At 55.1% G+C, this 27,502-nt stretch overlaps 1 protein-coding gene and 1 long non-coding RNA gene across 2 annotated transcripts; one reads left to right on the top strand and one right to left on the bottom strand.

Annotated features, from left to right (window-relative positions):
• Positions 1 to 6,099: 6,099 nt before the first annotated feature.
• MYLK2 (myosin light chain kinase 2) lies at positions 6,100 to 18,325 on the top strand. Its single transcript, XM_060120086.1, has 13 exons — positions 6,100 to 6,151; positions 6,629 to 6,719; positions 6,801 to 7,130; positions 8,103 to 8,404; positions 9,972 to 10,077; positions 10,635 to 10,728; positions 12,930 to 13,039; positions 13,121 to 13,262; positions 16,039 to 16,109; positions 16,231 to 16,359; positions 16,844 to 16,996; positions 17,155 to 17,287; positions 18,233 to 18,325. The coding sequence occupies exons 1-13, from the start codon at positions 6,100 to 6,102 to the stop codon at positions 18,311 to 18,313; spliced, it is 1,794 nt and encodes a 597-aa protein (XP_059976069.1). The 3' UTR covers positions 18,314 to 18,325.
• LOC132503555 (uncharacterized) lies at positions 10,126 to 25,860 on the bottom strand. Its single transcript, XR_009534623.1, has 3 exons — positions 25,771 to 25,860; positions 11,323 to 13,382; positions 10,126 to 10,658 (listed from the first exon to the last, which is right to left on the bottom strand). It is a non-coding gene; the product is annotated as an uncharacterized LOC132503555 (long non-coding RNA).
• Positions 25,861 to 27,502: the final 1,642 nt, after the last annotated feature.

The following is a 27,502-nucleotide window of genomic DNA, read 5'->3' as shown; positions in this document are numbered from 1 at the left end:
CTTACCAAAGTCGGAACATTTCTTCTTCAGCATTTACAGAGTACCTACTGAATGTCAGGTCCTGGGGCTACCAAGTTGTGACATAATCTAAGTATTCTTCACTCACCCGTGAATTCATTTTTCATCAGGCATTTACTTTGTGGTATGGAATAGTAATCAAGAGTGAGGGCTCTGAGCTTGACGGGTTGGGTGTAAATTCTGGTCCCACTGGAATCCTACCTTTGAAACCTTGGGCAAGTTACTCCTCTGTGCCTCACTTTCCTTTTGGAAATGGGACTGATAATAGTGTCTACCTTATAATGTGACTATGAAGATTAAAGGAGTTAATATCTTTGCCTGGCACATGGTAAATGCACAATAAATATTAGCAGCTGTTATTATTAACATCAGGAGCACCACTTTTTGTACTAGGTCCTTGGGATATGAGGTCGACTGACTTGGTCCCTGTCTGTTCTGAGCTGGCACCTGATCCCCAGTGCCCCAGGTACTGGGTCAATACACACAGTCAATACAAGTCAGAAGGGAACACCTGCCATGTGCACCGCTTTACCTTAACTTGCAGGTGCATTCCAGGGAAACAGGTGAAGTTCCTGCCCTGGGAGAGCCTCAGAGCAGTGGCTTTCCATGCTGACTGGACATCAGAATCTTCTGGGTAGGTTTGAAAAATAACTTTCTGGACCCCACTCCAAATGTGCTGATTTAATGATCTGAGCCCAGGAGCGGCTCAGACTTCAGAAGTTGTGAAAACTCTCTGGACATTTCCCACGTGCATCAGGGTTGAGAACACAGCCCAGGCTAGAAGGATATGTGTCCTGGAAGTACCCTGCCAGCTGCCTCAGGACTGCCTCAAAACTGGCCTTCTGACTCGTGGGTTCTCAAATTTGGGGTGTGCATGAAAACCACCTGAAATGCTGGTTATAAGGACAGAGTCCTGGGGCCCTACTTGAAGGAGGCTTCATTTTAAACAAACTCTGGGGCCTAGGCCCAGGAGAAAGCCTGCCGCAGCCATGCCTTCAGCTGGGAAGTCACCCCCTGATCATCAGTCCCAAAGACTCCGCCTCTGAGACCCTACAGTGTTTCATATCTCATATGTAGCTCTTATTTTCTGTCTTGAATTGTAGAAATCTGTATCCATATTACTATGTCTTGAATTAATATTTATCTCCTAACAGTTACAAATAGTCATTTCAAAAAAAAATTGCAAAATCCAGACAAAACATAAAAATCATCTCTACTCCCACACCTGTATGTGTGTGTGTGTGTGTGTGTGTGTGTATACATATATATGCCTCCAGATATTTTCTCTACAAATATTTTTAGCAACAAAAAAGAACCCACTTCATGAATGATTTTACAGTCTTTTTTCACCTAAAATGCACTGCATGGTGATTCTATAGCTTTTCCCCAGTTTCATCTCTGTGTCCCCAAAGTGACCAGTTTATTCCTTGCCACAGAGTAGTAATAATCTTAGCGATAAAACTCTACAAATTCTGGGCTGGAACAGTGTCATTCGAACTTCCAGAGAAATCTACATCCCGTTGTCCACACAGAATGTCCATACATCTCTGCTTACCAGCCTCGGAGGGAAGGACAGGGTACGCGGTAAGGACAGCAGCCTTACCAGGGCTTCCCCGGGGGCTGGTACCGCCAAAGCCCCAGGCTCAGGGGCCCAAGGTGGGAGAGAGCAGGAGAAAACAGCCCTGAGTGGCTCCCATATCAGGACTGGAGGGAAAGTCGTGAGGGGAGTTGGCTGCTTTCTTTGGAGTCAGAAAGGTCATTGCTCAACTCCTTGGATTTTCCATCACAGCCGAGCAGGGAGAGGGTCAGGCCAGGAAATGTCTCCTCTGAGCCGGTCCTTTTAAAGCTTCTTGGCTGGGTCTGTTTCCTCCAGGAGCCAGGGAAGCAGTGCCCGAGTGGAGTTAACCCCTCCACGCCCCAGGAATTCTCCCAGGGATGGGTGAGCCTGGGAGCCCAGGCTTCTGGAATGCAGAGCCTTACAGGGCCAGAGGCCTAAGGAGCCGTGAACTCTGGCTGGAGAAACCTTCCCTCTCGCCTTGTTAAATCCAACAGGCATAATTGCATCCTGCTGACCTTAATTCCCCTGGCGGGTTTAATTGGTCCTGGCACTGTCCCACTTCCTGCCCTGCCCCTGTAGAGGCAAGGAGGGTGGCTGCACAGCTGGTGCAGGGCGGGAAAGCCCCTTCTTAAGGGTGGTCAGGGGCTCTGGCAGCCCCCAGCTGCGTGGGGGAGGTTTCCCTGTGCCCCCTCCCCCACCCTGCACCTCCAAGGGAGCTCTGAGAAGAAGCTTGGGGACTCCCAGGGAGCAGCTGGCTGAGCTGAGCTCAGCCCCAGTGGGCGGGCGAGTAAGCTGCAGGTAATCCTGTGGATCCGGAACCAGGCCAGGCTCTCATCTCAGCGTGAGGGACTGTGGAGTAGCCTGCAGGGACAGCTGAGCCCTCTGGGTGTCCACATTATGGAGACCTCACACACAGTGCTGCAGGTACCATGCCAAGCACTCTACATACATGTTCTCACTAAATGCTCCCAGCCATTCCAGGAGAGAGCAGTGGGGCAGAGTAGTTATGAGCTGAGCATTGTGTCAGATGGTTCAAACCCAACTCTGTGACTTTGCCCTGTGACTCAGTTTTCCTTTCATATCTGTGAAATGGGGATGATATAGCTGACATTTATACAGCACTGAGTACCCATGCACCGTTCTAAATGCTTTACATATCTCCCCCTGTGAAGAAGGTGCTCGTCCTACAGATGAGGAGACTACAGAAAGCATTTGCCCAAGCCTCACGGTCATTAGTCTGAGATTTTCACTGTCAGAGTTCCTCAACCACTGCTCAGCAGGACTGTGGTAAGTATGGAGTGTGGGGACGGGGCCTGATCCATTTAATGAGAGTTCAAGAAATGCTAGTTATGGGCTTCCCTGGTGGCACAGTGGTTGAGAATCTGCCTGCCAATGCAGGGGACACGGGTTCGAGCCCTGGTCTGGGAAGATCCCACATGCCACGGAGCAACTGGGCCCGTGAGCCACAGCTACTGAGCCTGCGCGTCTGGAGCCTGTGCTCCGCAACAAGAGAGGCCGCGATAGTGAGAGGCCCGCGCACCGCGATGAAGAGTGGCCCCCGCTCACCGCAACTAGAGAAAGCCCTCGCACAGAAACAAAGACCCAACACAGCCAAACAAATTAATTAATTAATTTTAAAAAAAAAGAAAAGAAAGAAATGCTAGTTATTATTTGGGAATCATAACAGTAACAAGTGCAGCAATTAAAAACCCTTATATTGTCCCAGCCTGGATTTTGGTCTCATTGGGAGGTGGCTCTGGATATGAATCTGGGTAGTTTGAAGTTATTCAATAGCTGTGTGACTCTAGGGACAAGCCTCTTACCCTCTCTCAGCATCGAGCTTTTCCGAATCTTTAAGATGGTCTAGAACTTGGCCCTTAGAGTCCTTTGTGAAGATCCAATGAGCTGGGCAAAACCCTTGGCAGAGCCCTTAGTGGCCCTTCATGGGCACTCACTCAATAAACGATCAGTACTAATAACCACAGTCATAACGAGAGGACATCAGCAAGGGCCATCATGGTAGAACCGGTCCAGAGCCTTGCTAGTCACTTGGATACTCATCAGACACTGATTGGCAGGAACACTTTGTGCCGGGGACACATGTGCGCATCATACAGCCCCTGCCCTTGAAGGGCTCCCGGACAGTGGCAACGGTGAGATCAGCCTGGAGCTGAAGGAGCTCAGAAGAGGGGGTCCAACATTTCAAGCTAAACCAGAATGTCCTGTGGGGACAACCAAATAGAAGACTGGGGGTCCAGGTCATAGGCACAGGCAGGAAGCATTTCAACCTTCAGAATGCTATGAGACCCATAAAGCCAGTACCCAGCAGGGAGATGGGGTGTGAGACACAGGCTGGGAAATTTTAGGCAAGAAAGAAGACTTTGGCGCTGTAAAGAAGCACATTTGTGGTCCAACTCCCTTCCTCGTGGAGTGACTTTTGGCAAGTTACTCTTTTGATCCTCCCGTCTTCATCTAGAAAATGGGATGAAATCTCCTCACAGAGTTATTATCAAGATGATGTTTTAAGACAATATGGATAAAGCTAATAATAGCAGGCACTCAAAAAATGGGAGCTCCCGTCCTTTCAGAGAGTCTGGGTTCAGATCCCAGCTCAGTCCCTTACAAGCCCGATGGCCCTGGGTCAGTTACTTAACCTCTCTGAGCTTCAGTTTCCCCGTCTGTAATCGTATCTACCTCATCCGGTTGTTCTGAAGATCACGTGAGTGAACCTACACAGGAGCACTTAGAGGCCCTGCACATGTGACGAGTACTGTATAGGTGTTAGTATTTTTGCTTCCTATAAGAGGCAGGCTGTCAACTAGACTCTGAAGGAGAGAAATGGAAGAGAGGAGGGCCAGGTCAGAAGAGGAGGACAGGCAGACACAAGGCAGCAAGACTGCGGAAGGGGCGCCCACTCTGGCTTTTGCTAGCCTTGGACAGACAACCCCAGCATTTGCTCACTTAAGAAAACATCACTCATTTTGAACAGTAATCTGTTCACATAGTTTTGGGTTCAAATAAAAAAGTAAAAGGGTATGCAGCGATATCTTTCTCCCACCTCTGGTCCCCAGTTTCTTATTCTGCCAAAGAAATCCTTATGTGTGTAAAGGGAAATTTTATATATTAGATATATTATGTCCTCTATTATAAATCTTAACCCCTTTTGCACAAATGATAGCATCCTCTACATGCTATTCTGCGCCTTGCTTTTTCTCCTCCCACTTTGTAGGTTGCTTCATGTCAGTTTATTCACAGCTTCCTCCATATTTTTTACAGTTACACAATTTCCCATTGTGCAGATGTGCTGCATTCTCAAGCCATTTCCCCATTCCTTCTCTCAACAGGGGGCAGGAGTTGATTTCTCCATTTGATAATTAGAGGAGCTGGACCGTGGAGTGGGGTTGGAGTGACTGGATGGGTCACCACAGTCAGGACCTGAATCCAGACATCCACTCCAGATCTATTTCCAATGCACTCAGCTTGGGGCTAGTTCTCAAGTGCCCCACAGAGAAAGGCTCTGGGTAATGGAAGGGCCTTTGGATCATACCTCTCTGCATCCCATCTCCACTTGAACGCCTCGGGCTGGAATGGCCCCTGGGTCACCATTGTGGTGGAGGATCCTAGGATCCTTCCAGGCGGGCCATTGAAAAGACCTGGATCAGCTCAAGGGAGGGGCATGAGAGCACTGACCATCTCTCACAGCTGCTTGGGGCAGCCTCCATCTCCCCAGGGGCCCAGGAAGAAGACATTTTCAAAAGAAAACGCTTTCAGGCCCATGGACGTGTTGAGCAAGTGCCCCTGAGGCCATTTTTTACCCAAAGATGCTCCAAACAGATCCAGAGGCCAGGGGCAGGGCTTGTGGACACCGAGCTGGGCGCTGGGGTCACGGTGATTACCCGTGGGCCTGTGTGGTTCTAACCAGGCTCTGGGGAACCCCAGGAGATGCAGCCAGAGCCAGAGCCTGGCCTGGGCATAGTCTTGCCCTTCAGCCCTGCCTGAAAGCCCCTCTTCTTCAAGCCCCCCTGCATCTTGTCTAAGCCAAAGATACCAGGCAAAGCCTGGGAGAAGGCTGCTCCCCCAGGGCCCCAGGTGACCCCTCCCTCTTTCTCTTCCTGCTTGTTCCAACACCACTCTCCCCCCAGTCAGTTCATGGGAAGAATGCCGTGTCCTCTGAATGGGGGCCAAGAGTGACAGGTGGTGGCAGTCTGAGCTGCATGGCCCCTGGTGTAAGAGATCCTCTCCTCCGCCCCCGCCTCCCTGCCTGCGCCCCTGCCTCCGCCTCTGCCCACCCGGCCCAATCCCTTACAACTGCCCGAGGACTGCTCCTGGGCAGCCGCTGCGAGACAGACAGACACCAGATTGCCTCTCTCTGCTCCAGGTGCCTCTCTCTCCTCAGTCAGCTGGCCCTGGCCTCCTCTCAGCCAGACAGGAGGAGGAATCCTGCAGCCCGACACACCTTTCTCTTCTTTCTGCAGCTAGAAAGACTTGAGTTAGACAAGCAGAAGCACACGCCTCCCTACCTCATGGCGACAGAAAACGGAGCAGTGGAGCTGGGAATCCAGAGCCCATCAACAGGTGCCAAGCTGGGGAAGGAGATGGAGGGAGGAGCTTGGGAAGGGGTGTTTGAATCCAGAGTTGGGCCTGTTTCTCAGTGGGAATTCTGTGCCTGAGGCCTCCTTTATGGTGCATGGAGGACCAAGAAATCAGGGTTATCTCTGGTACAGTGGGGCTGGATCAAGGGCCAACATGAAGCCGTCCCCAGAGAGACTGGGAAAACATGAAGTCCCCATTGTTGGCGCCTGAACACTCAGGGCGACAGATGGCAGGGGCATCAAGGCCCACCAGGAGACCAGAGCCTCCTACACAGGGCCACTGAGGTCTTGGCAGCCCATCTCTAGAGCCCATGGAGTGGCCCCAGAGGCTCAGTGGGACATGCCCTTGCAAATTGTGTCCTGGGTGGGGACCTGGGCCTGGAGCTGGTCTCTGGCCAGCCTAGCTGGGGAAGGAGGTGTAGGAGGGTGGATCCTGACTGGTGTTTCACCTCCTTTGCAGACAAGGCACCTAAAGGTGCAGCAGGTGAAGGACCCCCAGCTGCAGAGAAAGACCCTGGTCCCCCAGACCCAGAGAAGGATCCTGATCCCCCAAACCCAGAGAAAGAACTTGGTCCCCTAGATCCAGAGAAAGAAATTGGTCCCCCAGACCCAAAGGAAGAACCTCATCCACTCACCATGAAGAAAGATGCTGAAGCCCCAGCCCCAGAGAAAGGGGGTAGTGCCTTGGCCCAACCCTCAACCAGCAGCCAAGACCCCAAGGGAGAAGGACACCTGGGTGGGGGGCCTGCGGAGGGCAGTGCTGGGCAGCCGGCCGCCCTGCCCCAGGAGACTGCGACAGCCGAGGTCAGTGTCAAGAAGCCCGAGGCCAAGCAGGGGACCCCAGGCAGCCAGGACCTCGGAGAACCCAAGCTGCACAAGGAGGCAGCAGAGGGCCAAGAAGCAGCCAGGAGGGGCTCACCCGCCTTTCTGCACAGCCCCAGCTGCCCTGCCGCCATCTCGAGGTGAATGGCCCCTGGCCGGGAGCGGGGAGGGGCCCTGCAGTTCCTCTGTCTTGGGCACCGTCATCACACTCAGTGCTAGACGGGGTAGTTCTGATGTTCACCTCCCTCTGTCCTGGGCATCGGCCTGACCACTTTGTCTCCCTGAAGAAACCAGGATTTTGTGATAGTTCACAGAAGCCTGGAATGTCAGGCAGGAGAGGTCCTCAAAGACCTCTTCTCCAGGCATCTGGAGTCCAGAGTTCCCCTTACCCCATGAACTTGGGTCTCGCCAAGGGCAGGACTGAGATGTCAGGAGGAAAAGATAATCCGTCTGCTTAATAGAATTATTGGTATAATATGGAAAGATGACTAATAACCAGACTGATAGCACCAGTCTCATGGTACAATCCGTTATCCTTACCTGAATGCCAGTCATATTAATGAGGTTATTAATGATGTATTTATCGTAAACCACAATAATAACACCATATCAGTTTGAATTATGTGGTAATATAAATTAATATCATTAATACATTATCAATTGCATTACCACAGTTTTATGAATCAAGAACTACATAACCTTCCTAATTGTTGCCACATAATGATCAACCAAATCAACAATCCTGTTAACAGTTATTAATGATCTATTAGTGCATTGATACTCAAGATAACAACCACAGACATGGGAATTCCCTGTTGGTCCAGTGGTTAGGGCTCCGCGCGTCCACCGCAGGGGGCACAGAGTAATCCCTGGTCGGGGAACTAAGATCTCGCATGCCATGTGGCGTGGCCAGGAAAATAAACCCCATAGACATTTATGGTATTATTAACATCCCTTGATTTTGTATGAAGTGAATTCAGATGCATCACCCCACGCGTTTGGGGTGGGGGCGGGGTCGTATTAGCTCCAGATTGCAGATGGGGCTCTGGGAGACCTGCCTGCTGGCGGGGTCGTGGCTGCTGAGGGCGTCACCTCTGTGTTCTCACTTCTAGCCCTGAGAAGCCGCTGGCTGAGAAGCCCCCAGATGAGGCAACAGAACTCATCTTTGAAGGGGTGCCCGTGACCCCAGGCCCCACGGATCCTGAGCCAGCCAAGGTAGCAGAAGGAGAGAAGAACCTCCCGCAAGGCAGCCAGAAGGAAACAGAAGAGAAGGCTCCAGGCCAGGCTGGCCAGGCTGAGGTGCAAGGGGACACCTCGAGGGAGATGGAGTTCCAGGCTGTTCCCTCCGAGACATCGGAGGTGGGACAGGCCCTCAGTCCCACAGCCAGGGAGGAGGACTGCTTCCAGATTTTGGGTAGGCTGGGGCTGCCCTGGGGCTGAGGTAAGAGGGAGAGGGCTCCCCATGTCTCCCCACTTAGAGGACTCAAGCCCTCTGAGCTGCCTCATCAGCCTGATCCATCTAAGTGTCACCCAACCCCAGGAAGTACGAGTTCCTGGTCCCCTTTGAGAGATGGGGAAATGGGGGATAAAAAAAGGGAAGTGGGGCACCCCAAACCCATAGCTAGAACAGGATATGAACTTGTCAGGACAGCCTGACTCCAGAGCTCACTTTTTACTTTCTTCTACTTTGACTAAAATGGGGCTTTAAAAAAAAAAATCAGGCAAGTTATTGCAGCAATACCAGTTCTCTGGACAGTGGGATTTGAAGTCAATCTGTAGAAGGGCTCAAGTGCCAGGCTTTGGTAGTTAAACTGCATCCTGGGCGGGTGGGGAGGCTCCTGGGAGCCATAGAGGGCTCTTGAGCTGAAGAGCACAGGTGTGTGTGTGGCGGGGCGGGGGGGTTGGTGACCAAGGTAGCTGGGCACGTGAGATGGGGCAGGACTGTGGAATGGCCTTAAGTGACGACGGTTTATTCAGCGGGCAGCAGGGAGCCATTGAGCATGAGTGAGCTTGGCAAGCAGGTGAATAGGAAAAGGGCCTGGGCAGGAGTGCGGCAGGGCTGGGGGTGGGTTGAGATGGGGTCAGGAGAGCCCAGAGTGTCCTGACAACCCCCCTCCTCCAGGCTGAGGTGCCCTGGGAGACCCGCCAACCTGCCTGGTGAGCGGCACCGTGCCACCCAGACAGGGTGGGAGGGCCTAGGCGGCTGGGCGGCAGCCAGGAGCCCTGCCTCCTCCCCTGAGCAGTGGCCCAGACCTCCGGGCCCACTCCACCCTGCAGTCACATCCTCGAGTGACGGACCTGAACAACCTCCAAGGGCCGCCTGATTTATCACCGGCTTCCCTGCGGCCTCTTGCTATTTATAAAGAGGTTTCCATTCCCCATGACTCAGCCTGTCTGGCCCCATGCTGTTCCCCATGCTGTCACTAGGTGGCAGCCTCTCCCTACCAACATCTCCATCCCTGGCCCACCCCACCCCACCCCACCCCCAACTCTGCCTCTGGGCCAGGTCGAGGGAGGACATCCATTCCACACGTGGTGAGAGCTGGCGGCGTTATTAGAGGGGATGGGAGGCAGGTCCCATCCCCTACCGCAACAGACATAGTAACCCCTATCGGGCACTCCACCATCATAGATGCCTTTTTTTTTTTCTTTAATGGAAATGCAGATAGCTTGGGATGGAGTCTTCATACCTTATAATGTGGGAGGGTCCGAGAAGTCCAATCAGCCGTCCCCACTGTTGTGACGGGAGAAGCTGAGCCCCCCTCTGACAGAGGCAGAGGCCTCCCAAGGAGGGTGTGTGTTGGTAGCAGAGCTGAAATTGGAAAGTAGGCCCCTAGGCCCTCTCCTGGAGCCAGCTGTCCCCCAGGTATCACTCGCTGAACTTCCCTGGATGGGGCTCCGGCCAGGCAGGAGGGCGTGGTGCCAGGGTGGGTCCTCGGCAGCCCCGGCACTGACTGTGATGGCTTTGCTCTGTTCCACAGATGATTGCCCGCCACCCCCTGCCCCGTTCCCCCACCGCATCGTGAAGCTGAGGACTGGGAACATCAGCAGTCAGTTCAGCCTGAACTCCAAGGAGGAACTGGGCGGGTGAGAGCTGGGACCTCAAGCCCCTAGCCCACCAGCAGGAAAGCATCGAGCCCCCAGGCCTTACATCTTCCCCATGAGAGGCCCAGACGCTCCGACTGGACATGAGCAAATTGGTGCCACATGGTCACACTTGTGTGCAGCCTGTCACATGGCTGGTGTGTCACTGTCACTCACACAAACACACCATTGGTCATTCAGTGTCTCCCATAGGAAGCATAGAGTATTTTCCTGTCTGTCTCAGTTGCAGGCACCACACTGACCCCCCTCAAGGCGACTCCTGCTTTGTTAAAAGTCCTGAAGGTGCCCTCCCCCAGGGCCCAGGGCCCCTCCCTGCCACAGTCTGCGAGCTGCACATCAGCGGCCATCCTTTGATGAGCCCACCCTTCCTGGGCCTGTGGTCTACGTGGTTCAGCCATTGTCCCAGCAGTAGAGCTCACAGCTTCTGGAGGGAATCGGAGCTGGCTGGGATGTGTGCCCCCATGTCACAGGGAAGAGAGCACAGCCCCTCACCCCAAGGCCCTTAGAACTCCTTCATTCCCAGCCCCTTCTCTCTCCAGTGGCAAGTTTGGAGCAGTCTGTACCTGCACAGAGAAAGCCACAGGCCTCAAGTTAGCAGCCAAGGTCATCAAGAAACAGACACACAAAGACAAGGTAGTGGGGGTCTGGCTGTGTGGCAGGGGGAGGGGATCCTTGGAGTGGGTGCCTCTCACCTCCCTCCACCCACACATCTGCACCAGGGGCCTGGTGTACGAAGCTTAATGCACTGAAGATATCACACAGATAGACAGACAGACAGACAGATAGCCCTGCCACAGGGGCCTGATGCCCCTGACCATAAACTTGACCCCACAGTTAGTGAATTTATCCTGGGGACTTACCCCCTTCATGCCCTCTGTTCGGTTCAAGTCAATAAGTGCCGATGAGTGCAGGCTCTGGGCCAGGCCCTGTGCTGGTGCTGGAGGTCCCAGAGGGAAGTCAGTTGGTCCCTGCCCTCAGGGAGCACCAGGGTAAACAGGCCTCGAGGGCTCTGCCTCTAACACCCAGCCCAGGCCTGCTTCAGAGCAGTGTTTGTTCAAGGAGTGAATGAATGGCTGAATGAATGAGGCAGAGGCTCATGTGGAGTGAGGGAATTAGGTGTGTGAGGAGGTGATGGTGACCTAGCAGGCTGGCATGGTGAGAGCTGTAAGTCAGGAAAGCTAGGGTGGGGGGTAGGGGTGGGGGTCACAAAGGAGGCTCCTGACTCACCTGTGGGTTCAGGGAAGCTTCTCCTGAATGAAGACTTTGAAGAAGGAGGAGCTGTTTTCCAGTGAGGAAGGCAGGGGAGAGAGTTTCAAACAGAGAAGACTGTGGAAAGAAAGGCCTGAGGGCCAGAAACGGCAGGTACCTGCTGGGAACGCTTGAGTCAAGGTCAAGGCCAGGGGAGCAGAGACAGCGGCACCTGCAGAGGCCTGGAGAAGCAGGAGAAGCAGCTCCAGAGGAAGTGCTGCAGCCCTGAATTCCTCACCGTGGCTCTGAGCACATATGAACAGCATGGATTTTCTATGTGACTCTGTCTTTCTCTGTCGCTTCCACTTGACGGGGCCTGGATCCACGTTATTGACTGCTGGGTCCAAGGCCTCTATCATGGACCTGGCTCAGCGTAGATGCTCAAGACATATGTACTGTGTAAATTAATTGGAGTCAGCTGTTGATTAATTAATTATTGGGCACTTTTTCTGTGCTGTTCAATGTGTCAGGTGCTAGGAAAATGGTAGTAAACAAGTCCTGATGTGCTAGAGAGGAGGGACAGATGGCTAAAACCAAACTAAAACAAAAAACATGCTGTCAGGAACTGAGAAGTGTTAGGAAAAAAAGTAAAGCCAGGTAAGAACAGGGTCGATGGGGGCCGTTCAGATAAGATCGAGTGAGGTTAGGCCTCTCTGAGGAAGTGGCATGGAAGGTGAGATATCAACCAAGGAATGGAATAACGGGAAAAATGGAGCAGTCCAGGTAGTGATCCAATGCTCTGGGGGCATAGTTCCGGGGAGAGACCTGATCTGTAGCATTTGCCAATTTCCCTGGTGTAAATATTCCTACCGTTGTTGATTTCACAGATGTGACTACTGGTTTGCAAACATTCTGAAAGTGACAAATAATGGCAGCTGAGACTAGGAAGGCAGTGATGGGGGAGGTGAGAAATTATTGGATTTGTAATCTAGCTTAGGGGTAGAGTCAAAGGATTTACTGATGGTTTGGATGAAGGGTGTGAGGAAGTGAGAATAAGACAGGAATCTGGGAAAGCTCCTAACTTTTTGTCCTGCACACCCAAGTGAAGAGTGACGGCCTTTTGCTGATGGGCAAGCTGGGGGCAACTCAATTGTGGGGAAGGAGTGGTATCAAGAGTTTAATTTTGGACATGAGAGATTTGAGATGCCCGTTAGTCAGACATTCAGGGGGAGGGAGGGTAGGCAGTTGGAGAGATTGGTGTCTGGAGTTTAAAGGAGCACTCGGAGGTGGAGATATGGATTTGGAAATCAATCACATTTGGATGGAATTTCAAGTCCTGGGACTTGAGGAGAACGCCCGGGGGGAGAGTATAGAGCAGGGAGTCCTGAGCAGGGAGGATGGAGCCCACTATTCAGCCAGGGGGAGGAGAAGAACCAGCAAATGAAAGGTGTCCCAGTAGGAGTGACTGTGTGGTGAGGACACAGACTTGAGGGTGGGGAGAGGTGGGAGGCGAGGAGACCAGCGAGGAGGAGGTGGGCAGTGGTCCAGGCAAGGCCCAACAGGTCTAGTCAAGGGCGAAGGTGTGGAGGGTGGAGGGCAGGGAGTAATGATGCTCGGATGGTCCCCCTGACTTCCCTGGTCCCCAGGAAATGGTGATGCTTGAGATCGAGGTTATGAACCAGCTGAACCACCGCAACCTGATCCAGCTCTATGCAGCCATTGAGACCTCGCACGAGTTCGTGCTCTTCATGGAGTAGTGAGTGCCATCAGTGGGGTGGGGCCTGGGGAGGGGGCAGCGGGCCCGGAAGCAAGCCTGCAGAGGGGTCTGTGCACACAGCATCGAGGGCGGCGAGCTCTTCGAGAGGATTGTGGACGAGGACTACCACCTGACTGAGGTGGACACCATGGTGTTTGTCCGGCAGATCTGCGACGGGATCCTCTTCATGCACAGGATGAGGGTTCTGCACCTGGACCTCAAGGTACTGGGGTGGGGGCTCCCGGGAGGGGTCGGGCGCGGCATCCATCCACCTGAGACCAGCGTCGCAGCCAGCCATCCCTCCATCCTCCAACCCCTCCTCCTCCTCCATCCAGCCTTCCATCTGTAGATTCAAAAAGAGTTTATTGAGGGCTTCCCTGGTGGCACAGTGGTTGAGAGTCTGCCTGCCGATGCAGGGGACACGGGTTCGTGCCCCGGTCGGGGAAGATCCCACATGCCGCGGAGCGGCTGGGCCCGTGAGCCATGGCCGCTGAGCCTGCGCGTCCGGAGCCTGTGCTCCGCAATGGGAGAGACCACATCAGTGAGAGGCCCGCGTACCACAAAAAAACAAAAAAACAAACAAAAAAAGGGTTTATTGAGCACTTAGTAAGTACCAGGAGCAGGGGACACATCAGAGAGCAAAAAAGACTTGGTCCCAGCTCTCAGGAACTCCTAGTCTGGTCCTAAGTACTTGCTGAAAGGGTCTCTTGCCCCACACTCAGTGTCTCACACTTGAAACTTGCTGATAAGTGTTGCAAAAGCACCTGCCTCAGTGCAGACCTCTGACAGGCACTGCGAATGTTTGTTCATTTATTCCACAAATATCTGTTGAGGGCCTACTAGATGCCAGGCAGTGTTCTAGGTGGTGGAGATCCAGCGGTGAACAAATTAGATTAAAACGCCTGCCCTCACAGAGCTTACGTTCTAGAAGGGGAGTCAGAAAACCGCATCAGTAAGTATAGTGTCAGGGCAGCGATATGCACGTGGCAGGCGCTGACAAAACGTCTAGTGAAAGATTATGTCTCTCTTCTGACCTTGCTCATTAGTACCCTGCATGTAGCAGGTCAGGGAGAGCAAATAGATTTTACGCGTCCCACCAACTCTGATCAGCTGGCATTGGTTGTCTGGAGCTGAGAGACATGGCCGTGGCATGGAGTGGGCAGGAGCCCTATGAGTAGTGGGTAGCCCCATCCTTAGGGCAGGTGTTAATGTTTGTGGGATCAGTGGCAAGGCTAGTGGAGAAGATGAAATCTGAACACTGATGTGGGTTAGCAAAGTGGATGGTCCTTTCATTCATTCACTTGGTAGATACGTACCAAGTACCTGCTCCTGTGCTACTGTGCACAGTGCTGGGCGTGGGCGTTGCCATCAAGATGATGAGGACATGCCCCTGTCCCACGGAGCCTACAGGTCAGTGGGGGAAACAGACATTCATACAGTAATAACCCAATGAATAGATCATTTTAAACCATTAAAAGTGTTATGAAAAAGTACGTGAAAGTAATGGGGGAACATACAAGGTGTAACTGGAGAAGCAGGCAAGGGCTGGAGCATTTGAGGTCCAAAGCAGGAGATGCTCCTGCTGCTGTGGGCTAACACCCCTACCGTGCTTACTAGGGGTCAGAGCTGCTCAGGGTGTGTTCAGAGTGTGTGACAGCCCATTGGGTCAGGTGTGCTGTTATCATCCCCACTGACAAGTGAGGAAGCGAGGAGGGTCAAGAGATGAGTTTCAGTGGGGCCACCGTAGCAGCAGGGCATTTAGGAGGCGGTCATAATAAGCCAGGAGAGAGATGGTGGGGCTGGAAACAGTGGCAGTGGGGGAGGGATGGGAAGTGGTCAGATGACGGATGAATTCTGAAAATAGAGCCAGCCGGGTTTCTGATGGTTTGGATGGGGGAGGGCAGAGGGAAAGGAAGGAGTGTGGGGGACTCCTGAGTTTCTGGACAGAGTGGGTGCCTGCGTGGTGGCATCGGAGCCTGCCCTTCTCCCGTGAAAGCCATTTTCTTTGGGGTAGGGCAGGGTGTCCAATGAAAATGCGGTGTCCTGGGAAGAAGGTCAACCTTAAGTCTCTGTATCCTAAAGTGTGTTTTTTTTCAGGAAAGCAGTAAGTTTTTCATCAATAAAGGGTTTCACGTCAAGTAACTTGGGTGAACCACAGCCTGAAGGCACTTCGCAGGGCTCTGGCTGCAGGGCTTTTCAGGAAGTCCCCTGTCCTCCAAAAGGAGGTCTGAATCTGTCTCATATCCCCTACCGATTGTATCCTGGGGCCTTTCTTTCCTTTCCCTGTTTCGGTGGAGCCCTGGGTTGGGCTGTTGAAGTCACTAGCATCCTGCTCTGAATGAGTGCAGCAGTGTGAAAGGACCTTCAGAAAGCCTATCATTTGGGGCCTCAAATGAGACGCACACAAAGCCCAGACGAAGAACAGAACCCCATTAAACGAGGTGGAGGCCCCGGGGTCACAGGGGTCAGGGGCAACTCCCTCCCAGCCGTGTGTAGCCATGTGGCTGGGGCTTCCAGTGTTTCAGAAGGTGCTGAAACTCAGGGGTTTTGTGCAGAATCTGCCTTTTAACCATTGTTCACTACTTACAACGTTTCTGCCCTGCAACCCCAGATTAGTCCTCTGTCCTTGTGTTACATGAAGAGGAAATGGAGGCCCAGAGTGGGCGGGACTAGCCTTGCATGTGACTCACATATTCACCTGTGCTTGGCGCACAGGATTTCTGGGAGCCTTGGCTGAGTATCTGCTGGGCGCTTTGTTAGACGCTGAGGGTGGGGAGCAAGGAGGCCTGGAGAAGGTGGTTCCTGCCCTGCAAGAGCCCCTCTCGGGCCTCAGGATCCTCCTCTGTGCCTGGAGCAGGCAGGTCTGAGGGTCTCTGATGGGCTGTCCACTCTAGCAGCCTGGGCCTCTAGTCCCGGGTGCCTGGGACTTGGATGGACCTGGGCGGGGAGGGAGGGTGAGCCAGGTCAGAGGTCAATCCAGGCCACCCCCTTCTCCTCAGCCAGAGAACATCCTGTGCGTCAACACCACGGGCCATATGGTGAAGATCATTGACTTCGGCCTGGCACGGAGGTACCACCTGGGTGGGTGGCATGGCAGGGCCAGCCTCAAGGTGGGCAGGGCCGGGGGAAGGTTGGAGGGTGTCTGGGAATAGCCTGGGAGTTGTGCTCTGAGCTTTTGGCCTCACCTCCAGGTATAACCCCAATGAGAAGCTGAAAGTGAATTTTGGGACCCCAGAATTCCTGTCACCTGAGGTGGTGAATTATGACCAAATCTCTGATAAGACAGACATGTGGAGCCTGGGGGTCATCACCTACATGCTGTGAGTCCTGAGGGTGCCTGTTGTTTATGGGGTTGGGGCACATGGGTGGGCAGCTGAGGCCTAGATTGCTTCCACCTCCCCACTCCCTCAGTCAGGGGTTTGTGGGGTGTTGGGCGTGCTAGGATGAACCAGGAAAGGGAACGTTGTACCCATGTTATAGATGGAGAAACCAAGGCCCCCAAAGGCGTAGTGTCCCAGCCCAGGGCTCTGGGCAGCAGAGCTTTGATGACCCAGTGCACTCATCATTCCTCTCCTTCACTCTAACCCTGGGAAGCTGGGATGATTATGCCCATTTTACAGATGGGAAGAGTGAGGCTCAGAGAGGGGAAGTGACTTGCCCAAGGTCACCCAGCCAGATTCAAACCCAGGTCTGTCCCATATGAGAGGCTGGGGGTCTTTTCAGCGCATGGCGCTGCTTCCTAGGCTCTGTCCCCATCCCTGACCCAATCTCACCTCCCTGCTCCCTGCCAACCCCTCCCTCTAGGCTGAGTGGCCTCTCCCCCTTCCTGGGAGACGATGACACCGAGACCCTGAACAATGTTCTATCGGGCAACTGGTACTTCGATGAGGAGACCTTTGAGGCCGTGTCAGACGAGGCCAAAGACTTTGTCTCCAACCTCATTGTCAAGAACCAGAGGTGAGGCTCACCCCAGGACACGAACCCCGTGTGTGCAAGCCCAGTGTGTGTGTGTGTGTGTGTGTGTGCCAGCTGGGCGGGAACTGGGCCGGGAGGCCAGTGGGGTGGTGCCTCCCTGGCCTGCCACCCACCCTCACCGTGCTGCCCCCTCCCCACAGAGCCCGGATGAACGCTGCCCAGTGCCTCGCCCACCCCTGGCTCAACAATCTGGCAGAGAAAGCCAAGCGCTGTAACCGACGCCTCAAGTCCCAGATCTTGCTTAAGAAATACCTCATGAAGAGGCGCTGGAAGGTACCACAGAACTGAGGGTGGGGCGGAGTGGGGGATACAAGGCAGGAAGAGTCCTGGCCCCACTAGCCCTGTGTCAGCCGGTTCGGTCTGGAAAACAGAATTGGCTTTTCTCTTCTTGTCCTGGGCTGGCTACTGCCCTGAGTGGTGGCCCTCCACCCACCCATCTCCACTGTAGGGAGGGGTGTCCCTTTGTGGCTCGGGCTCAGGAAAAGGTCTCTGACCCCATCACAGGCTTCCTCCCCTCATTTCACAAATATTTCTTGAGCATACACTACCTCTAAGGCACTGGGGATACAGCAGTGGACAAAGAGACAAGGATTTCAGTCTTTGTGGACTTGCTTTTGGTAGAGGGTGGAGAGTTGCTAAAAGGAGTTAAGGAAGGGCTCTAGGAAAAAATAAGGATGGTCAGGAGTTCTGGGGAGAGGCTGCACTTCTTAGTAGGGTGGCCAGCGGGGGGCACACTGAGAAGGAACATGTGAACAAAAACTTGAAGGAGGTGAGGGCTGAGCCAGGCTGGTATGGGGGGAGGAGTGTGCCAGGCAGAGGGAACAGCTGGTGCAAAGGCCCTGAGGCAGAAGCACGGTGGTCAAGTGTGAGGAACAGGTAGGAAGCCAGCACGGCTGGAGTGGAAGAAGCAAGGGGTAAGGGAGATGTCCAAGAGGATCGGGAGGCAGGGCGTGGAGGGACTCGGCCATGATAAGGGGTTTTTACTTGGAGTGAAATAGGAACCACTGTACTGCCTTGAGCAGAGCGGTACTCAGGCTGAATGAGGGAGGCAGTCCTGGAGGCTGCAGTGTCATGGCGCCCCCTGTGGCCATTTTGGGCACTGCGTCCTCCCGGCATGGAGCCCTCCGGGAATGAAGGCGACCTTGGGAGACACTCAGCTGTCCTACAGATTTCCCCCTGCCCTGCTGCTGACTGGGACCCCTCTCCCTCATCCCTCAGAAAAACTTCATTGCTATCAGTGCTGCCAACCGCTTCAAGAAGATCAGCAGCTCAGGGGCACTGATGACTCTGGGGGTCTGAGCCCCAGGAGCAGCTGAGGCCTGGACGCAGCCACACAGTGGCCAGGGCTGAGGCCACACAGCCCAGAAGGCCGGAGCAGACGGGCCGGATCGCCGGGGCTGACTGGCCAGGACAAGGCTGCACCAGGCTGGGAGGCTCGGGGCTCCCATGCCCCCGCGCAGTGACTGCTTCCCCGACGTGAGCTGCCTCGGATATGGCCTGACTCCATCCTGCTAATGCCTCCCCAGACAGGGCTCCAGCCCATCAGCCACAGCCCAGATGCCACGGGCCCTGCTGAGACGCCACCCGGCTCACCTTCTTGGAACTGCTGCTCTGGTGACCCCTGCTTGGCCTCACCTGGGGCATCCCTGGCCTGGGCTTGCTCCTAGCTAGAGCAGGAGGGCTAGGGGTCCTGGCATATGGGGTTTCTGTAGTTGGGGGTGGGAGGTCCTTGGTGGGGCAGGAAGGCAGACAGCGATTCCTAAGGCGCAGCTGCCAGGGGAGACAGAACAGGCTTTGTGAAGGAGGACCCCCATGCCCCCCCCCCGCCTCCCCACTCCCAGCAGATAAGGCCTGACACACCATCTGGTCTGGCCCGGCCCCCGCCCACCTTCCTTGCGACCACCAACACACAGGAACTCTGTGTGAGAGAGAGGACACCCAGCCTGGGCCTGGTGGAGGGGGAGGGGAGAGGCCTGGAGGACAGGGGAGACCACCCCCGAGCTTGCCTGAAGGCCAAGCCAGCCCAACCCAGCCACTCCGGCCCCCATTCCAAGGGTCACCCACGGCCTCGGATGATGGCGTCAGCAGGCCCAGGAGGCGTGGGAAGGCCGTCGGCAGCCCCCAACCTGCTCTCAGCTTGTGCCTTGTAAATAAATGTACAGGTTGGAAGTGGCCTCCTTTCACAGTGTGTGTGCGCCCGGGGTGGGTCTCAGCTGGCCACCGTTCATGGAACACTGCTGCGGGCCAGGCACTTTAGCAGCCTCGGGAGCCACACTACCCAGTGTGTGATCTAGGCAAGTGGCTGCCCACTTTGTGCCTCAGTTTGTTCCTCTGTGAGAGGGAGGGCACAGCACCAGCCAACATTTAGGGGTGACATTACTGTGTCAGGCTCTATTTAAGTGCTTGTATTTCTATTAACTCATTTATGAGGTCATGAGGTAGATATTATTATTATTCCTCTTTTACAGAGGGGGAAACTGGGGCTTAGAGAGGGGAAGGAACTTGAAGGCTTTTCAACAAGTCAGAAGCCGGGGCTTGAACTGGACTCTTCTACCTCCCATAGCAAGGCTCTGCCCGCAAGCCCACTCTGCTTCTCACCGAACGAGGTGTAAGCAGGAAGCAGAGTCTCCAGGTGGAGCCAGAGGTTTGGGCCTGCAGTGGCGGGGGTCCTCCAAGAGGCCTGGGGGAGACGGCTGTTCTCCGGTCCCTTCCATGGGCCCCAGCCCGCCTCACCCCAGGCCTGCAAGGCAGGGGAGGGCCTCCATCTGCTGGAGGGGGCAGCCCAGAGGGCAAGAGAGCTTAACCCCAATAAGGTGCAGCCTTTCTGGCTGTGAGGACAGCTGACTCAGAAGTGGGACTGCCTGGGCTTCCCTGGTGGTGCAGTGGTTGAGAGTCCGCCTGCCAATGCAGGGGACACAGCTTTGTGCCCCGGTCTGGGAAGATCCCACATGCTGCAGAGTGAGTGGCTGGGCCTGTGAGCCATGGCCGCTGAGCCTGCGCGTCCAGAGCCTGTGCTCCGCCACGGGAGAGGCCACAACAGTGAGAGGCCCGCGTACCGCAAAAAAAAAAAGAAAAAAAAAAGAAGTGGCACTGGCTTAAGTGGGGCAGCTGGTCTGCCTGCTGGGGGCTTATTGGTTCCAGCAAGAATGGCAGTAACAGCAGCTCACGTGCACTGAGTGCTTGCAGGGTGCAGCCCTGGCCCAGCTCTGTGTGTTCACGTGACTCTGCTTCCAGTGACCCTGCACGGTGGGCAATTGTGTTATGTCCATTTCTCCGATGGGGCGGCCAAGCCTCAGGGAGGCTAAGCCATTTGCTCAGGGTCACACGGCTAGTCAACGGCAGAGCCAGGATTTGTACCCGGACAGTCTGGGCCCAGAGCCCCTGCCCTTAACCACCACACTCTCTGCCTCTGAGAAATCTTGGACAGAGACCATGACCGTTCATCCTTCCACCCCCTGCTTCCATGAATATTGGCCTGGAGGGCAAGGCCAGGTCCTCAACCCCACCCCTGCCCTGTTCCAGCAGATGGGTGCAGAGTCCCCCTACAGCAGGTGCCACATGGGGCAGGGTATGGGGGACTTTGGAATCTGAGCCTGCTGGGGCTTGCACTTGGGGCTTGGGGGGCCTGGGGAGCATGGCCTAGGCTCTTGGTGGGATATGTGCTTATGGGCAAGGCCTCTAGGGCTGTTGATCCCTGCCTGCCTGTCCGCCCGCCACCTGCTAGCTGGGCCAGGCCTGTGGTTTCCTCTGAGTTCTCTCAGCCTTGCTGGCCCCCGCCCAGGCTGAGCCTCGGCCACACAGAGTGATGATGAGGGATGAGTCACCGCCATAGTGGAGGGGTAAGGAAATGAGGTCCAGCCAACACAGAGATCCAGGGCCTGGATCCAGCTAGGGAAACCGAGGCCAAAATGAGAAGGCTCCTCAGCAGAGACAGCAACAACTGGGACTAGAACCCAGGACTCCCGACTCCCAGCGCAGGCCTCTATTTCCTCCTCTATAAAATGCAAATGACAGCCTCAGCTCCGCTGTCCTCTGCCACTCTGAGGGCCATGGTAACAATCCAGAGATGGGATAGGTGCTCATTCACCCTATTTCACAGGTGAGGAAACAGGTTCAGAGAGGGAAAGCGAGCTGCCACACAGCAAATTCACATGTCCTGGGAAGGAAGCCCACCCAGAACCATGGAGCAGGGCTGACCACTGCCTCTGTCCCTATCTGCTCCTGGGAGCACATCTTCGAAAGCTCTTTTTGATTCATCAGGTGCCTCCTTTGGGCCTCCCCTAGTCCCTGGAAGTAAAGGATATGGACTCAACAATATGGATGGGAAATGATGGGAGTTCAGAGAGAATTTGCTCCCCCGGGGCCACAGAGCACACCCAGGAGAAAGCTGGTGTGGCAGGCCCTGGGGTGGGACTGAGTCTCAGTCTTTCTGTAGGCTGGGGCCCAGCCCCATGACCTGCACTAGCACTTCCATTCCCAGCAGCCTCGGAGCCACCCGAGAGAGGGAGTGGATCCGCGCTCGTTTGGGCCTGCCAGCTGGAGCCAGAGCCAGGACCAAAGCTCCAGGTCTGGGTCTGGGGTTCTGCCAGTCCCGGGCAGCCGACGGCAAGAATCCCCTGCCCCTTCCTTGGTGTGCCCTGCCCACCCCATGCCTGTGTTGTGGGCTCCCCCTGACCGGCGCCCATCACAATGCCAATGCTGTAACCTTCCCTGCAAGGTGCTCTGTGCCCCATGGGGCCAGGACCACGAGCTGCTCCTTCACACTGTCCTGGGCCCCCCTTGTGGGCTCAGAAGGGTTAACACCCTCAACAGGACAGCTCCTCCCGATGGGTCCCAGCCCAGAGAGCGTTCCTGCAAGATTATTTCCTGCCTCTGGGCCTTGGCCAGGCCCACAGTGACCACCCCCATGGGTCTGAGGCCGCATCTGGTTTGGATTACACCAGGGCTGGTGACGTTGCCTTTTCCTGTCGGCGTCCAGTGGCCTCGAATTCCACTGGCCACCTTGGACCCAGCAGGGCAGCTGTGGGAAAAGATTCAGCCAGTGACAGGGCTGCCCCAAGGGTGTGAAGCAGCCAGGGCTGTCCTGAAGGATGTGCCCACCTGGACCAAGCGCCCGCTCGTGCAGCTGCCCACACACCTGTTCCTTCCTTCACTCTAATGGGTGTTATTTACTGAGCACCAGGCACAGTGCCAAGTGATTCCCATGTATGGACTCATTTCATTTCCCTCCATGAGTGGGTATTTCCTTATCAGCAGTTCACAGATGAGGAAACTGAGGCACGGGGAGGTGATGTACAAGTCCATGGGTTCCCAGCTAGTAAATAGTGGGGTCAGCATGCAAAGCAGGTGGCCTGACTTCAGACTCATCCAATTACTTCAAAGCTATTTCTTGAGCCCCTTTTCTGGGCCTGGCCTTAACCCAGAGCCTGGAGCTGAATTAGTCATGGTCTCGGTCTTCAGGGAGTTCACAGCATCTGGAACCCCAGGGGTGGGAGGGTGGGGATCATGGTGAAGCTGGAAGGGCGTGGAAGGAGACACTAGCTCCTATTCCCTCCTCTCCGGTGGGACTGACAGTCAAGCTGAGAGCAAATAAGGAGCAGGCCTCTTCCAAATAGAGCGTGTGCTGGGGGTAGGGGGTGTTCCAGGCAGCTCCAAAGACTTGGAGCTGAGAACAACCTTGTCTTGGAGCATCCCAGGGGGCTTTTGCATATGAGAAAGCAAGAAGTCAGTCCGGAGAATTTGGTGGGAGTCTCAAATGCCAGGCTGAACTGGGGCCATAGGGAGCCATGGAAGGGTTTTGAACGAAGGAGACATGATCAGATCTGTGGTTTAGAAGGATCCCTGCAGCCAGGGATGTCAGTGAGGGAGAGACTGGAGTCAGGGAGGCCAGAGGGAGGTTGGGCCATGTCTGCCTGAGGGGCTGTGAGGATTGTGGGGACTGGAGGTGGGAGCTGCAGACCTCATACACTGCCAGGGAGACAGGCGGATGACAGAGAGACTGGGTGCAGGTCAGGCAGAATGGGGTTCACATCTACTTATTTGCCCTCTCTGAGCCTCAGTTTCCTGTCTGTAAAATGGGATAATAGTACTTGTCTCCCAGGGTCGATGCAAAAGTGACATGAGATGTGCAGATCGAGCACCTGGCCAGGCTGCTGAGCTTATGCTTGTTCCACAACTATTTCTCCAGCCCCTACTTTGTTCCAGACACTGTTCTAAGTGCTGGGGACAAGCAGCCAATAGACAAAAACCCCTGGCCTGGTGGAGTTTCCTTCTGTTGGGAGACAGACCCTGGACAGCAATAAAATGAACTTAGAGGGTGTTGGTGGGGTGGATGGGGGATGCGGTGGTCAGGGAGGCTTTTCTGAACAGAGACTGAAGGGCATGAGGGAGTGAAGATCGGTCCAGGCCGAAGGACTAGCAAATGCAAAGGCTGTTTGGAGTGGGGGCGGGGAGGGCAAGAGCAGCTGAAACCAGATCACACAGGCCTGTAAGGACTTGGCCTTTGGCTCTGAGTGAGCCAGGAAGCCCCTGGGGGGTTCTCTGAGATTTAATCCATGGCAAATGGATTTATCCATTTATCCATTCAGCAAATCTTTATTGAGGGCCTGCTATATGCCAGCCAGTGGGTTAGGGAAGTGGATAAAGTGAGTAAGGCAGACCCAGCCCCTGCCCCCAGAGGCTTATGACACAAAGGCAGAGACAAGCAAAAGGGAATGCACACAGAGATGCAGAATTCCACATTGCAACAGGTGCCGGGTGGAGGAAACAAATAGGATGCAGAGGTGGAGAAAAATCTAGAGGCATCCAATCAGATAAGGAGGTGAGGGGAGGCTTCTCCCAAGGAGGTGATGTTTAACCTGGGCTCTGGATGCTGAGAAGTCAGCTAGTGGGGAGTGAGCATTCCAGGCCGAGGGAACAGCGAGTGCAAAGGCCTAGAGGTGGAAACACTCATGGAGATGTCAGCTGCCTTAACTCAGCTCGGGAGGGTGAGCCTCCTGTTTGTCTCCCGGAGAGATCAGGGCACCGGAGGACTGTGGTCTGGCGGAGTCAGCCCTGGCCTTTCCAGGGGCCACAGGCAGGGCTCTGGCGGACTGTGGGACTAAATAGGACTCTGGTCTGTTTTTAGCCTGGAACCACTTCCTTCAGCCCCACCAGCTGCCTCCCTGAGTCACCACCCAATTACCAGCAGGGCAGGAACAGGGGATTAGACACCTTGGGGTCTGGACCTGTGGGGAAGGAGGTTTTGCCGTGTGCAACAAATGGGCCGAGAGGACTGGGCTGAGGGTACAAGGACCTCCAGTGGGGCTGTTTCACGTTCCAGTAGTTGATGTACACTATTATATTAATTTCAGATGTCCCATTTCATTCGTGTTGACTGAATTGTACACATATCGTGCAAGGTGAGGTTTCCCGCATGCCCGTTCTGGGGGCTGAAATCATTGCCCCATTTTACAGATGAAGAAACTAGTACTCAGAGAAGTGAATCTACTTGCTCTAGGTCACACAGCAAGGAAATAAAGATGCCAGGAATTGAATCCAAAGCTTTGTGTATATAACAACCTTCCCTCCCCCTGCAACTTCCCACCTCTACAGCAGCTAGACCTTCCTGGTGGGTAAATCAGGTTAAGAAGACAAGCCCCCAGGGCCCAAATATTTATTTTACTTAAACAATTAAATTGCTGTTTCCATGTGTCAGACCCTGCTCGAAGCACTTTGCAAGTATTAATTCATGTAATCCTGACAACAATCCCATGGATATAGGTACTGTTAGTGTCCACATTTTTTAGATGAGGGAAACCCAGAGAGGGGAAGCAACTTGCTCAAGGTCACACAGCTAGGAAGTGACAGCTGGGATCTGAAGCCAGTCAGTTGGAGTCCAGAGCCCCTGCTCTTAGCTGCTCTACCTACTGCCTCTGGGAGCCTGACCTTTCAGGGGTGATGGGAGGCGATGTTTTGGCTGAGGCCTGGATTCCTGGGTTTGTACACTGCCAGTAGGCAGACATGCCAGGCTGGCCGACACAACCTCCCCCCACCGTCTTCCTCATTTCTGTGGTGGCCTCAGAGTGCCCGCCCGCCAAGGGAGAGCGTCTCCCCACCCTGGCCCAGGCGCTGTCTGGGGTGTGGGAAGGAGCTTGGAACTCCGGGCAGTGGAATGCCATAAACCAGGGAAGGAAGCGGGTGGGCGGAGAGGCGCAGGGAGATAAGATGTGGAGGGTGGAGGAGAGGCTGAGGAAGGCCCAGCCCTGTGGGTGGGGGTAGCCTCCCTGGAGGCAGAGAGAGCAGAGACCAAAGGACCAGCAGGTGAAGAACTTCCTGACAGCCCTTCAGAGCTGCCAAACTTGGGCGGGAAGGGGCCGGCTCTGAAAGCAGCAGGCTCCCCTTTCCTGGAACCGCCCCCCCAACCTGATATGAACTGCTTGGTGTAGAGGGGATTCAGAAATCAGGCAGGAGACGCCCTTTCAACTCTGATATTCCAAGAATCTGAGCTGCTGTGATTAAAAACTCTGCAATATTCTGAAACACCACTGATCCTACCATTTTAGATTTCGATTTAGCCTAACTCTACAAGGCCCCTCGGCACCCTCTTTTGCTCTGACCTGCTGAGGAGGAGTGGGGGCTGGGATCCCCTCCTGGAGACAGACCAGACTCCAGTGAGGAGAGTCAGATGGAGTGGCCCCTGTCCCCTAAGAGCTCTACAGTTAAGGCAGCAGAGGGGGTACTCCTGCCCTCTGTGTGACCTTGGGCATGTCACTTACCTTCTCTGGCCTTGGTCTCTCCATCTGTGCCGAGGAGCTTTCTCTGGGTCGGCCCAGCTTAGGCATTCTGAATCTCTGCTAAGCACTGTCCACCCCTGGGTGGCCAGGCCAAAGGCAGGGGGTGTCTGTTGGTCATGGAAAGAATGTGAGGGCAGGAGGCCCAGTGGGTGGGGTCCCCAGGCTGGGCAGCAAGCAGAGGGCAACATGAGATCATGGTGTCTGGGCCTCCTGGTCCAGTACTTCTGGGGATGGGATCCCTTCCAGGCTGTCCCCCAGGTTAGACCCTCCCTGGGATCCGGATTCAGAGAGTCAGGCTGCCCTTTCCCCTCACCCTGCAACCCCCTCACTGGACAAAGGGAGTGAAATCAGGGCCCAGAGAGATGGGCACTGGTCCAGGCTCACATAGCAAGTCCAAGGCAGGCTCTGAGCCCAGGGCCCTGCTTAGGGACTGGGGCTGAGGGGACTGTCTTCACTTCTTGACTCTCTGGGGGTACCAGAGAGGGACATGGAAGGGGCTCATGCCCAGAGCGGAGTCTGTGCCTCTGGGTGCACTTGACCCCTCTGCATGTTTCCCCACCTCAAAGCATGGGCAGGGGGTTGCAGCTTTCTTCCCCCCAGGCCCCCACCCCAGTTAGATGCTCAACCTCATTGGGGGGGGGGTGGGCGGGGCAGGATGCAGAAGCCTGGGATCCCCGAGTTGGGCCAGCCTCCCCATCATCCTACGAGCTCAGGACACAGGCTGGGAAGGGACTGGGGTCACCAGGTCTCCACAGGAATGCACCACAGGGAACAGTGCCCGGCAGAGGCCTCTTTCCCTGACCCAGCTGAGAAAGAACCCCCGCCCCCCCGAATCTGTCCTTGTCTCCGTAACTGTCTCTGCGCATCACACACACACACACTCACGTACACACGGAGAAGTACTGACCCACACAGGCACACACGGTGGTGCGAACCTCTCCTCACCCGTGCCCTGCACTCGTGGGCCTCTGTCCCCTCCCCTTTCAGCCACGAGGCTGCCTGAATGCGACAGGACAGACCCTCTTTCCCTCCCCCCATTGCTCCATGGGTTCCAGGCTGGGGTCCGGCACACACGGCAGGGAGGGTCCGCACAGCTGGCTGGGCATTCTTCCACCCCCTTCTGGCCGCACTGAGCCCGCACCCTGCAGGTGCCCCCTCCACCCTGGCTCTGGAGTCTGTGGGAACCAGACAGTTGGGGCTGTCCAGCCGGGCTCACTTCCTCCCAGGCCCCAGGGGACCTGCTGAGGGAGGAGGGAGCCACAGAGACTGAAGCCAGCGTGGCCGCCTGCCCGAGAGGGGTGTTTTGGAGGGGACTGGGCTGCCTGCCCAGCGAAGGGGTCTCCAGCCCCCTGAGCATCACCTCATGGGACATAAGACCCTCCCGCAGGGCTTCCCTGGTGGCGCAGTGGTTGAGAGTCCGCCTGCCGATGCAGGGGACACGGGTTCGTGCCCCGGTCTGGGAAGATCCCACATGCCGCGGAGCGGCTGGGCCCGAGAGCCATGGCAGCTGGGCCTGCACGTCCGGAGCCTGTGCTCCGCCGCAGCGGGAGAGGCCACAACAGTGAGAGGCCCGCGTACTGCAAAAAAAAAAAAAAAAAAAAAAAAAAAAAGACCCTCCCGCAAAGACCAGAAAGTATCCTTGGCCCCTTTTCTCTCCTATACCCATGATCCAGGTGGGGGGACTGAAGTTCCGGGAGAAAGCCATGTGCCTCTG

The sequence above is a fragment of the Mesoplodon densirostris genome, chromosome 16, assembly GCF_025265405.1.
Source record: "Mesoplodon densirostris isolate mMesDen1 chromosome 16, mMesDen1 primary haplotype, whole genome shotgun sequence".
NCBI classification, from domain to species: Eukaryota; Metazoa; Chordata; class Mammalia; order Artiodactyla; family Ziphiidae; genus Mesoplodon; species Mesoplodon densirostris.
This window is presented reverse-complemented; position numbering and strand designations above follow the sequence as displayed.

Excerpts from the sequence above, each read along its gene's own strand:
- MYLK2 (XM_060120086.1), top strand. The coding sequence starts at position 6,100 with ATGGCGACAGAAAACGGAGCAGTGGAGCTGGGAATCCAGAGCCCATCA. Across the intron at positions 6,152-6,628 it reads AATCCAGAGCCCATCAACAG|ACAAGGCACCTAAAGGTGCA; the intron begins GTGCCAAGCTGG and ends CCTCCTTTGCAG. Across the intron at positions 6,720-6,800 it reads GAGAAGGATCCTGATCCCCC|CACCATGAAGAAAGATGCTG; the intron begins AAACCCAGAGAA and ends ACCTCATCCACT.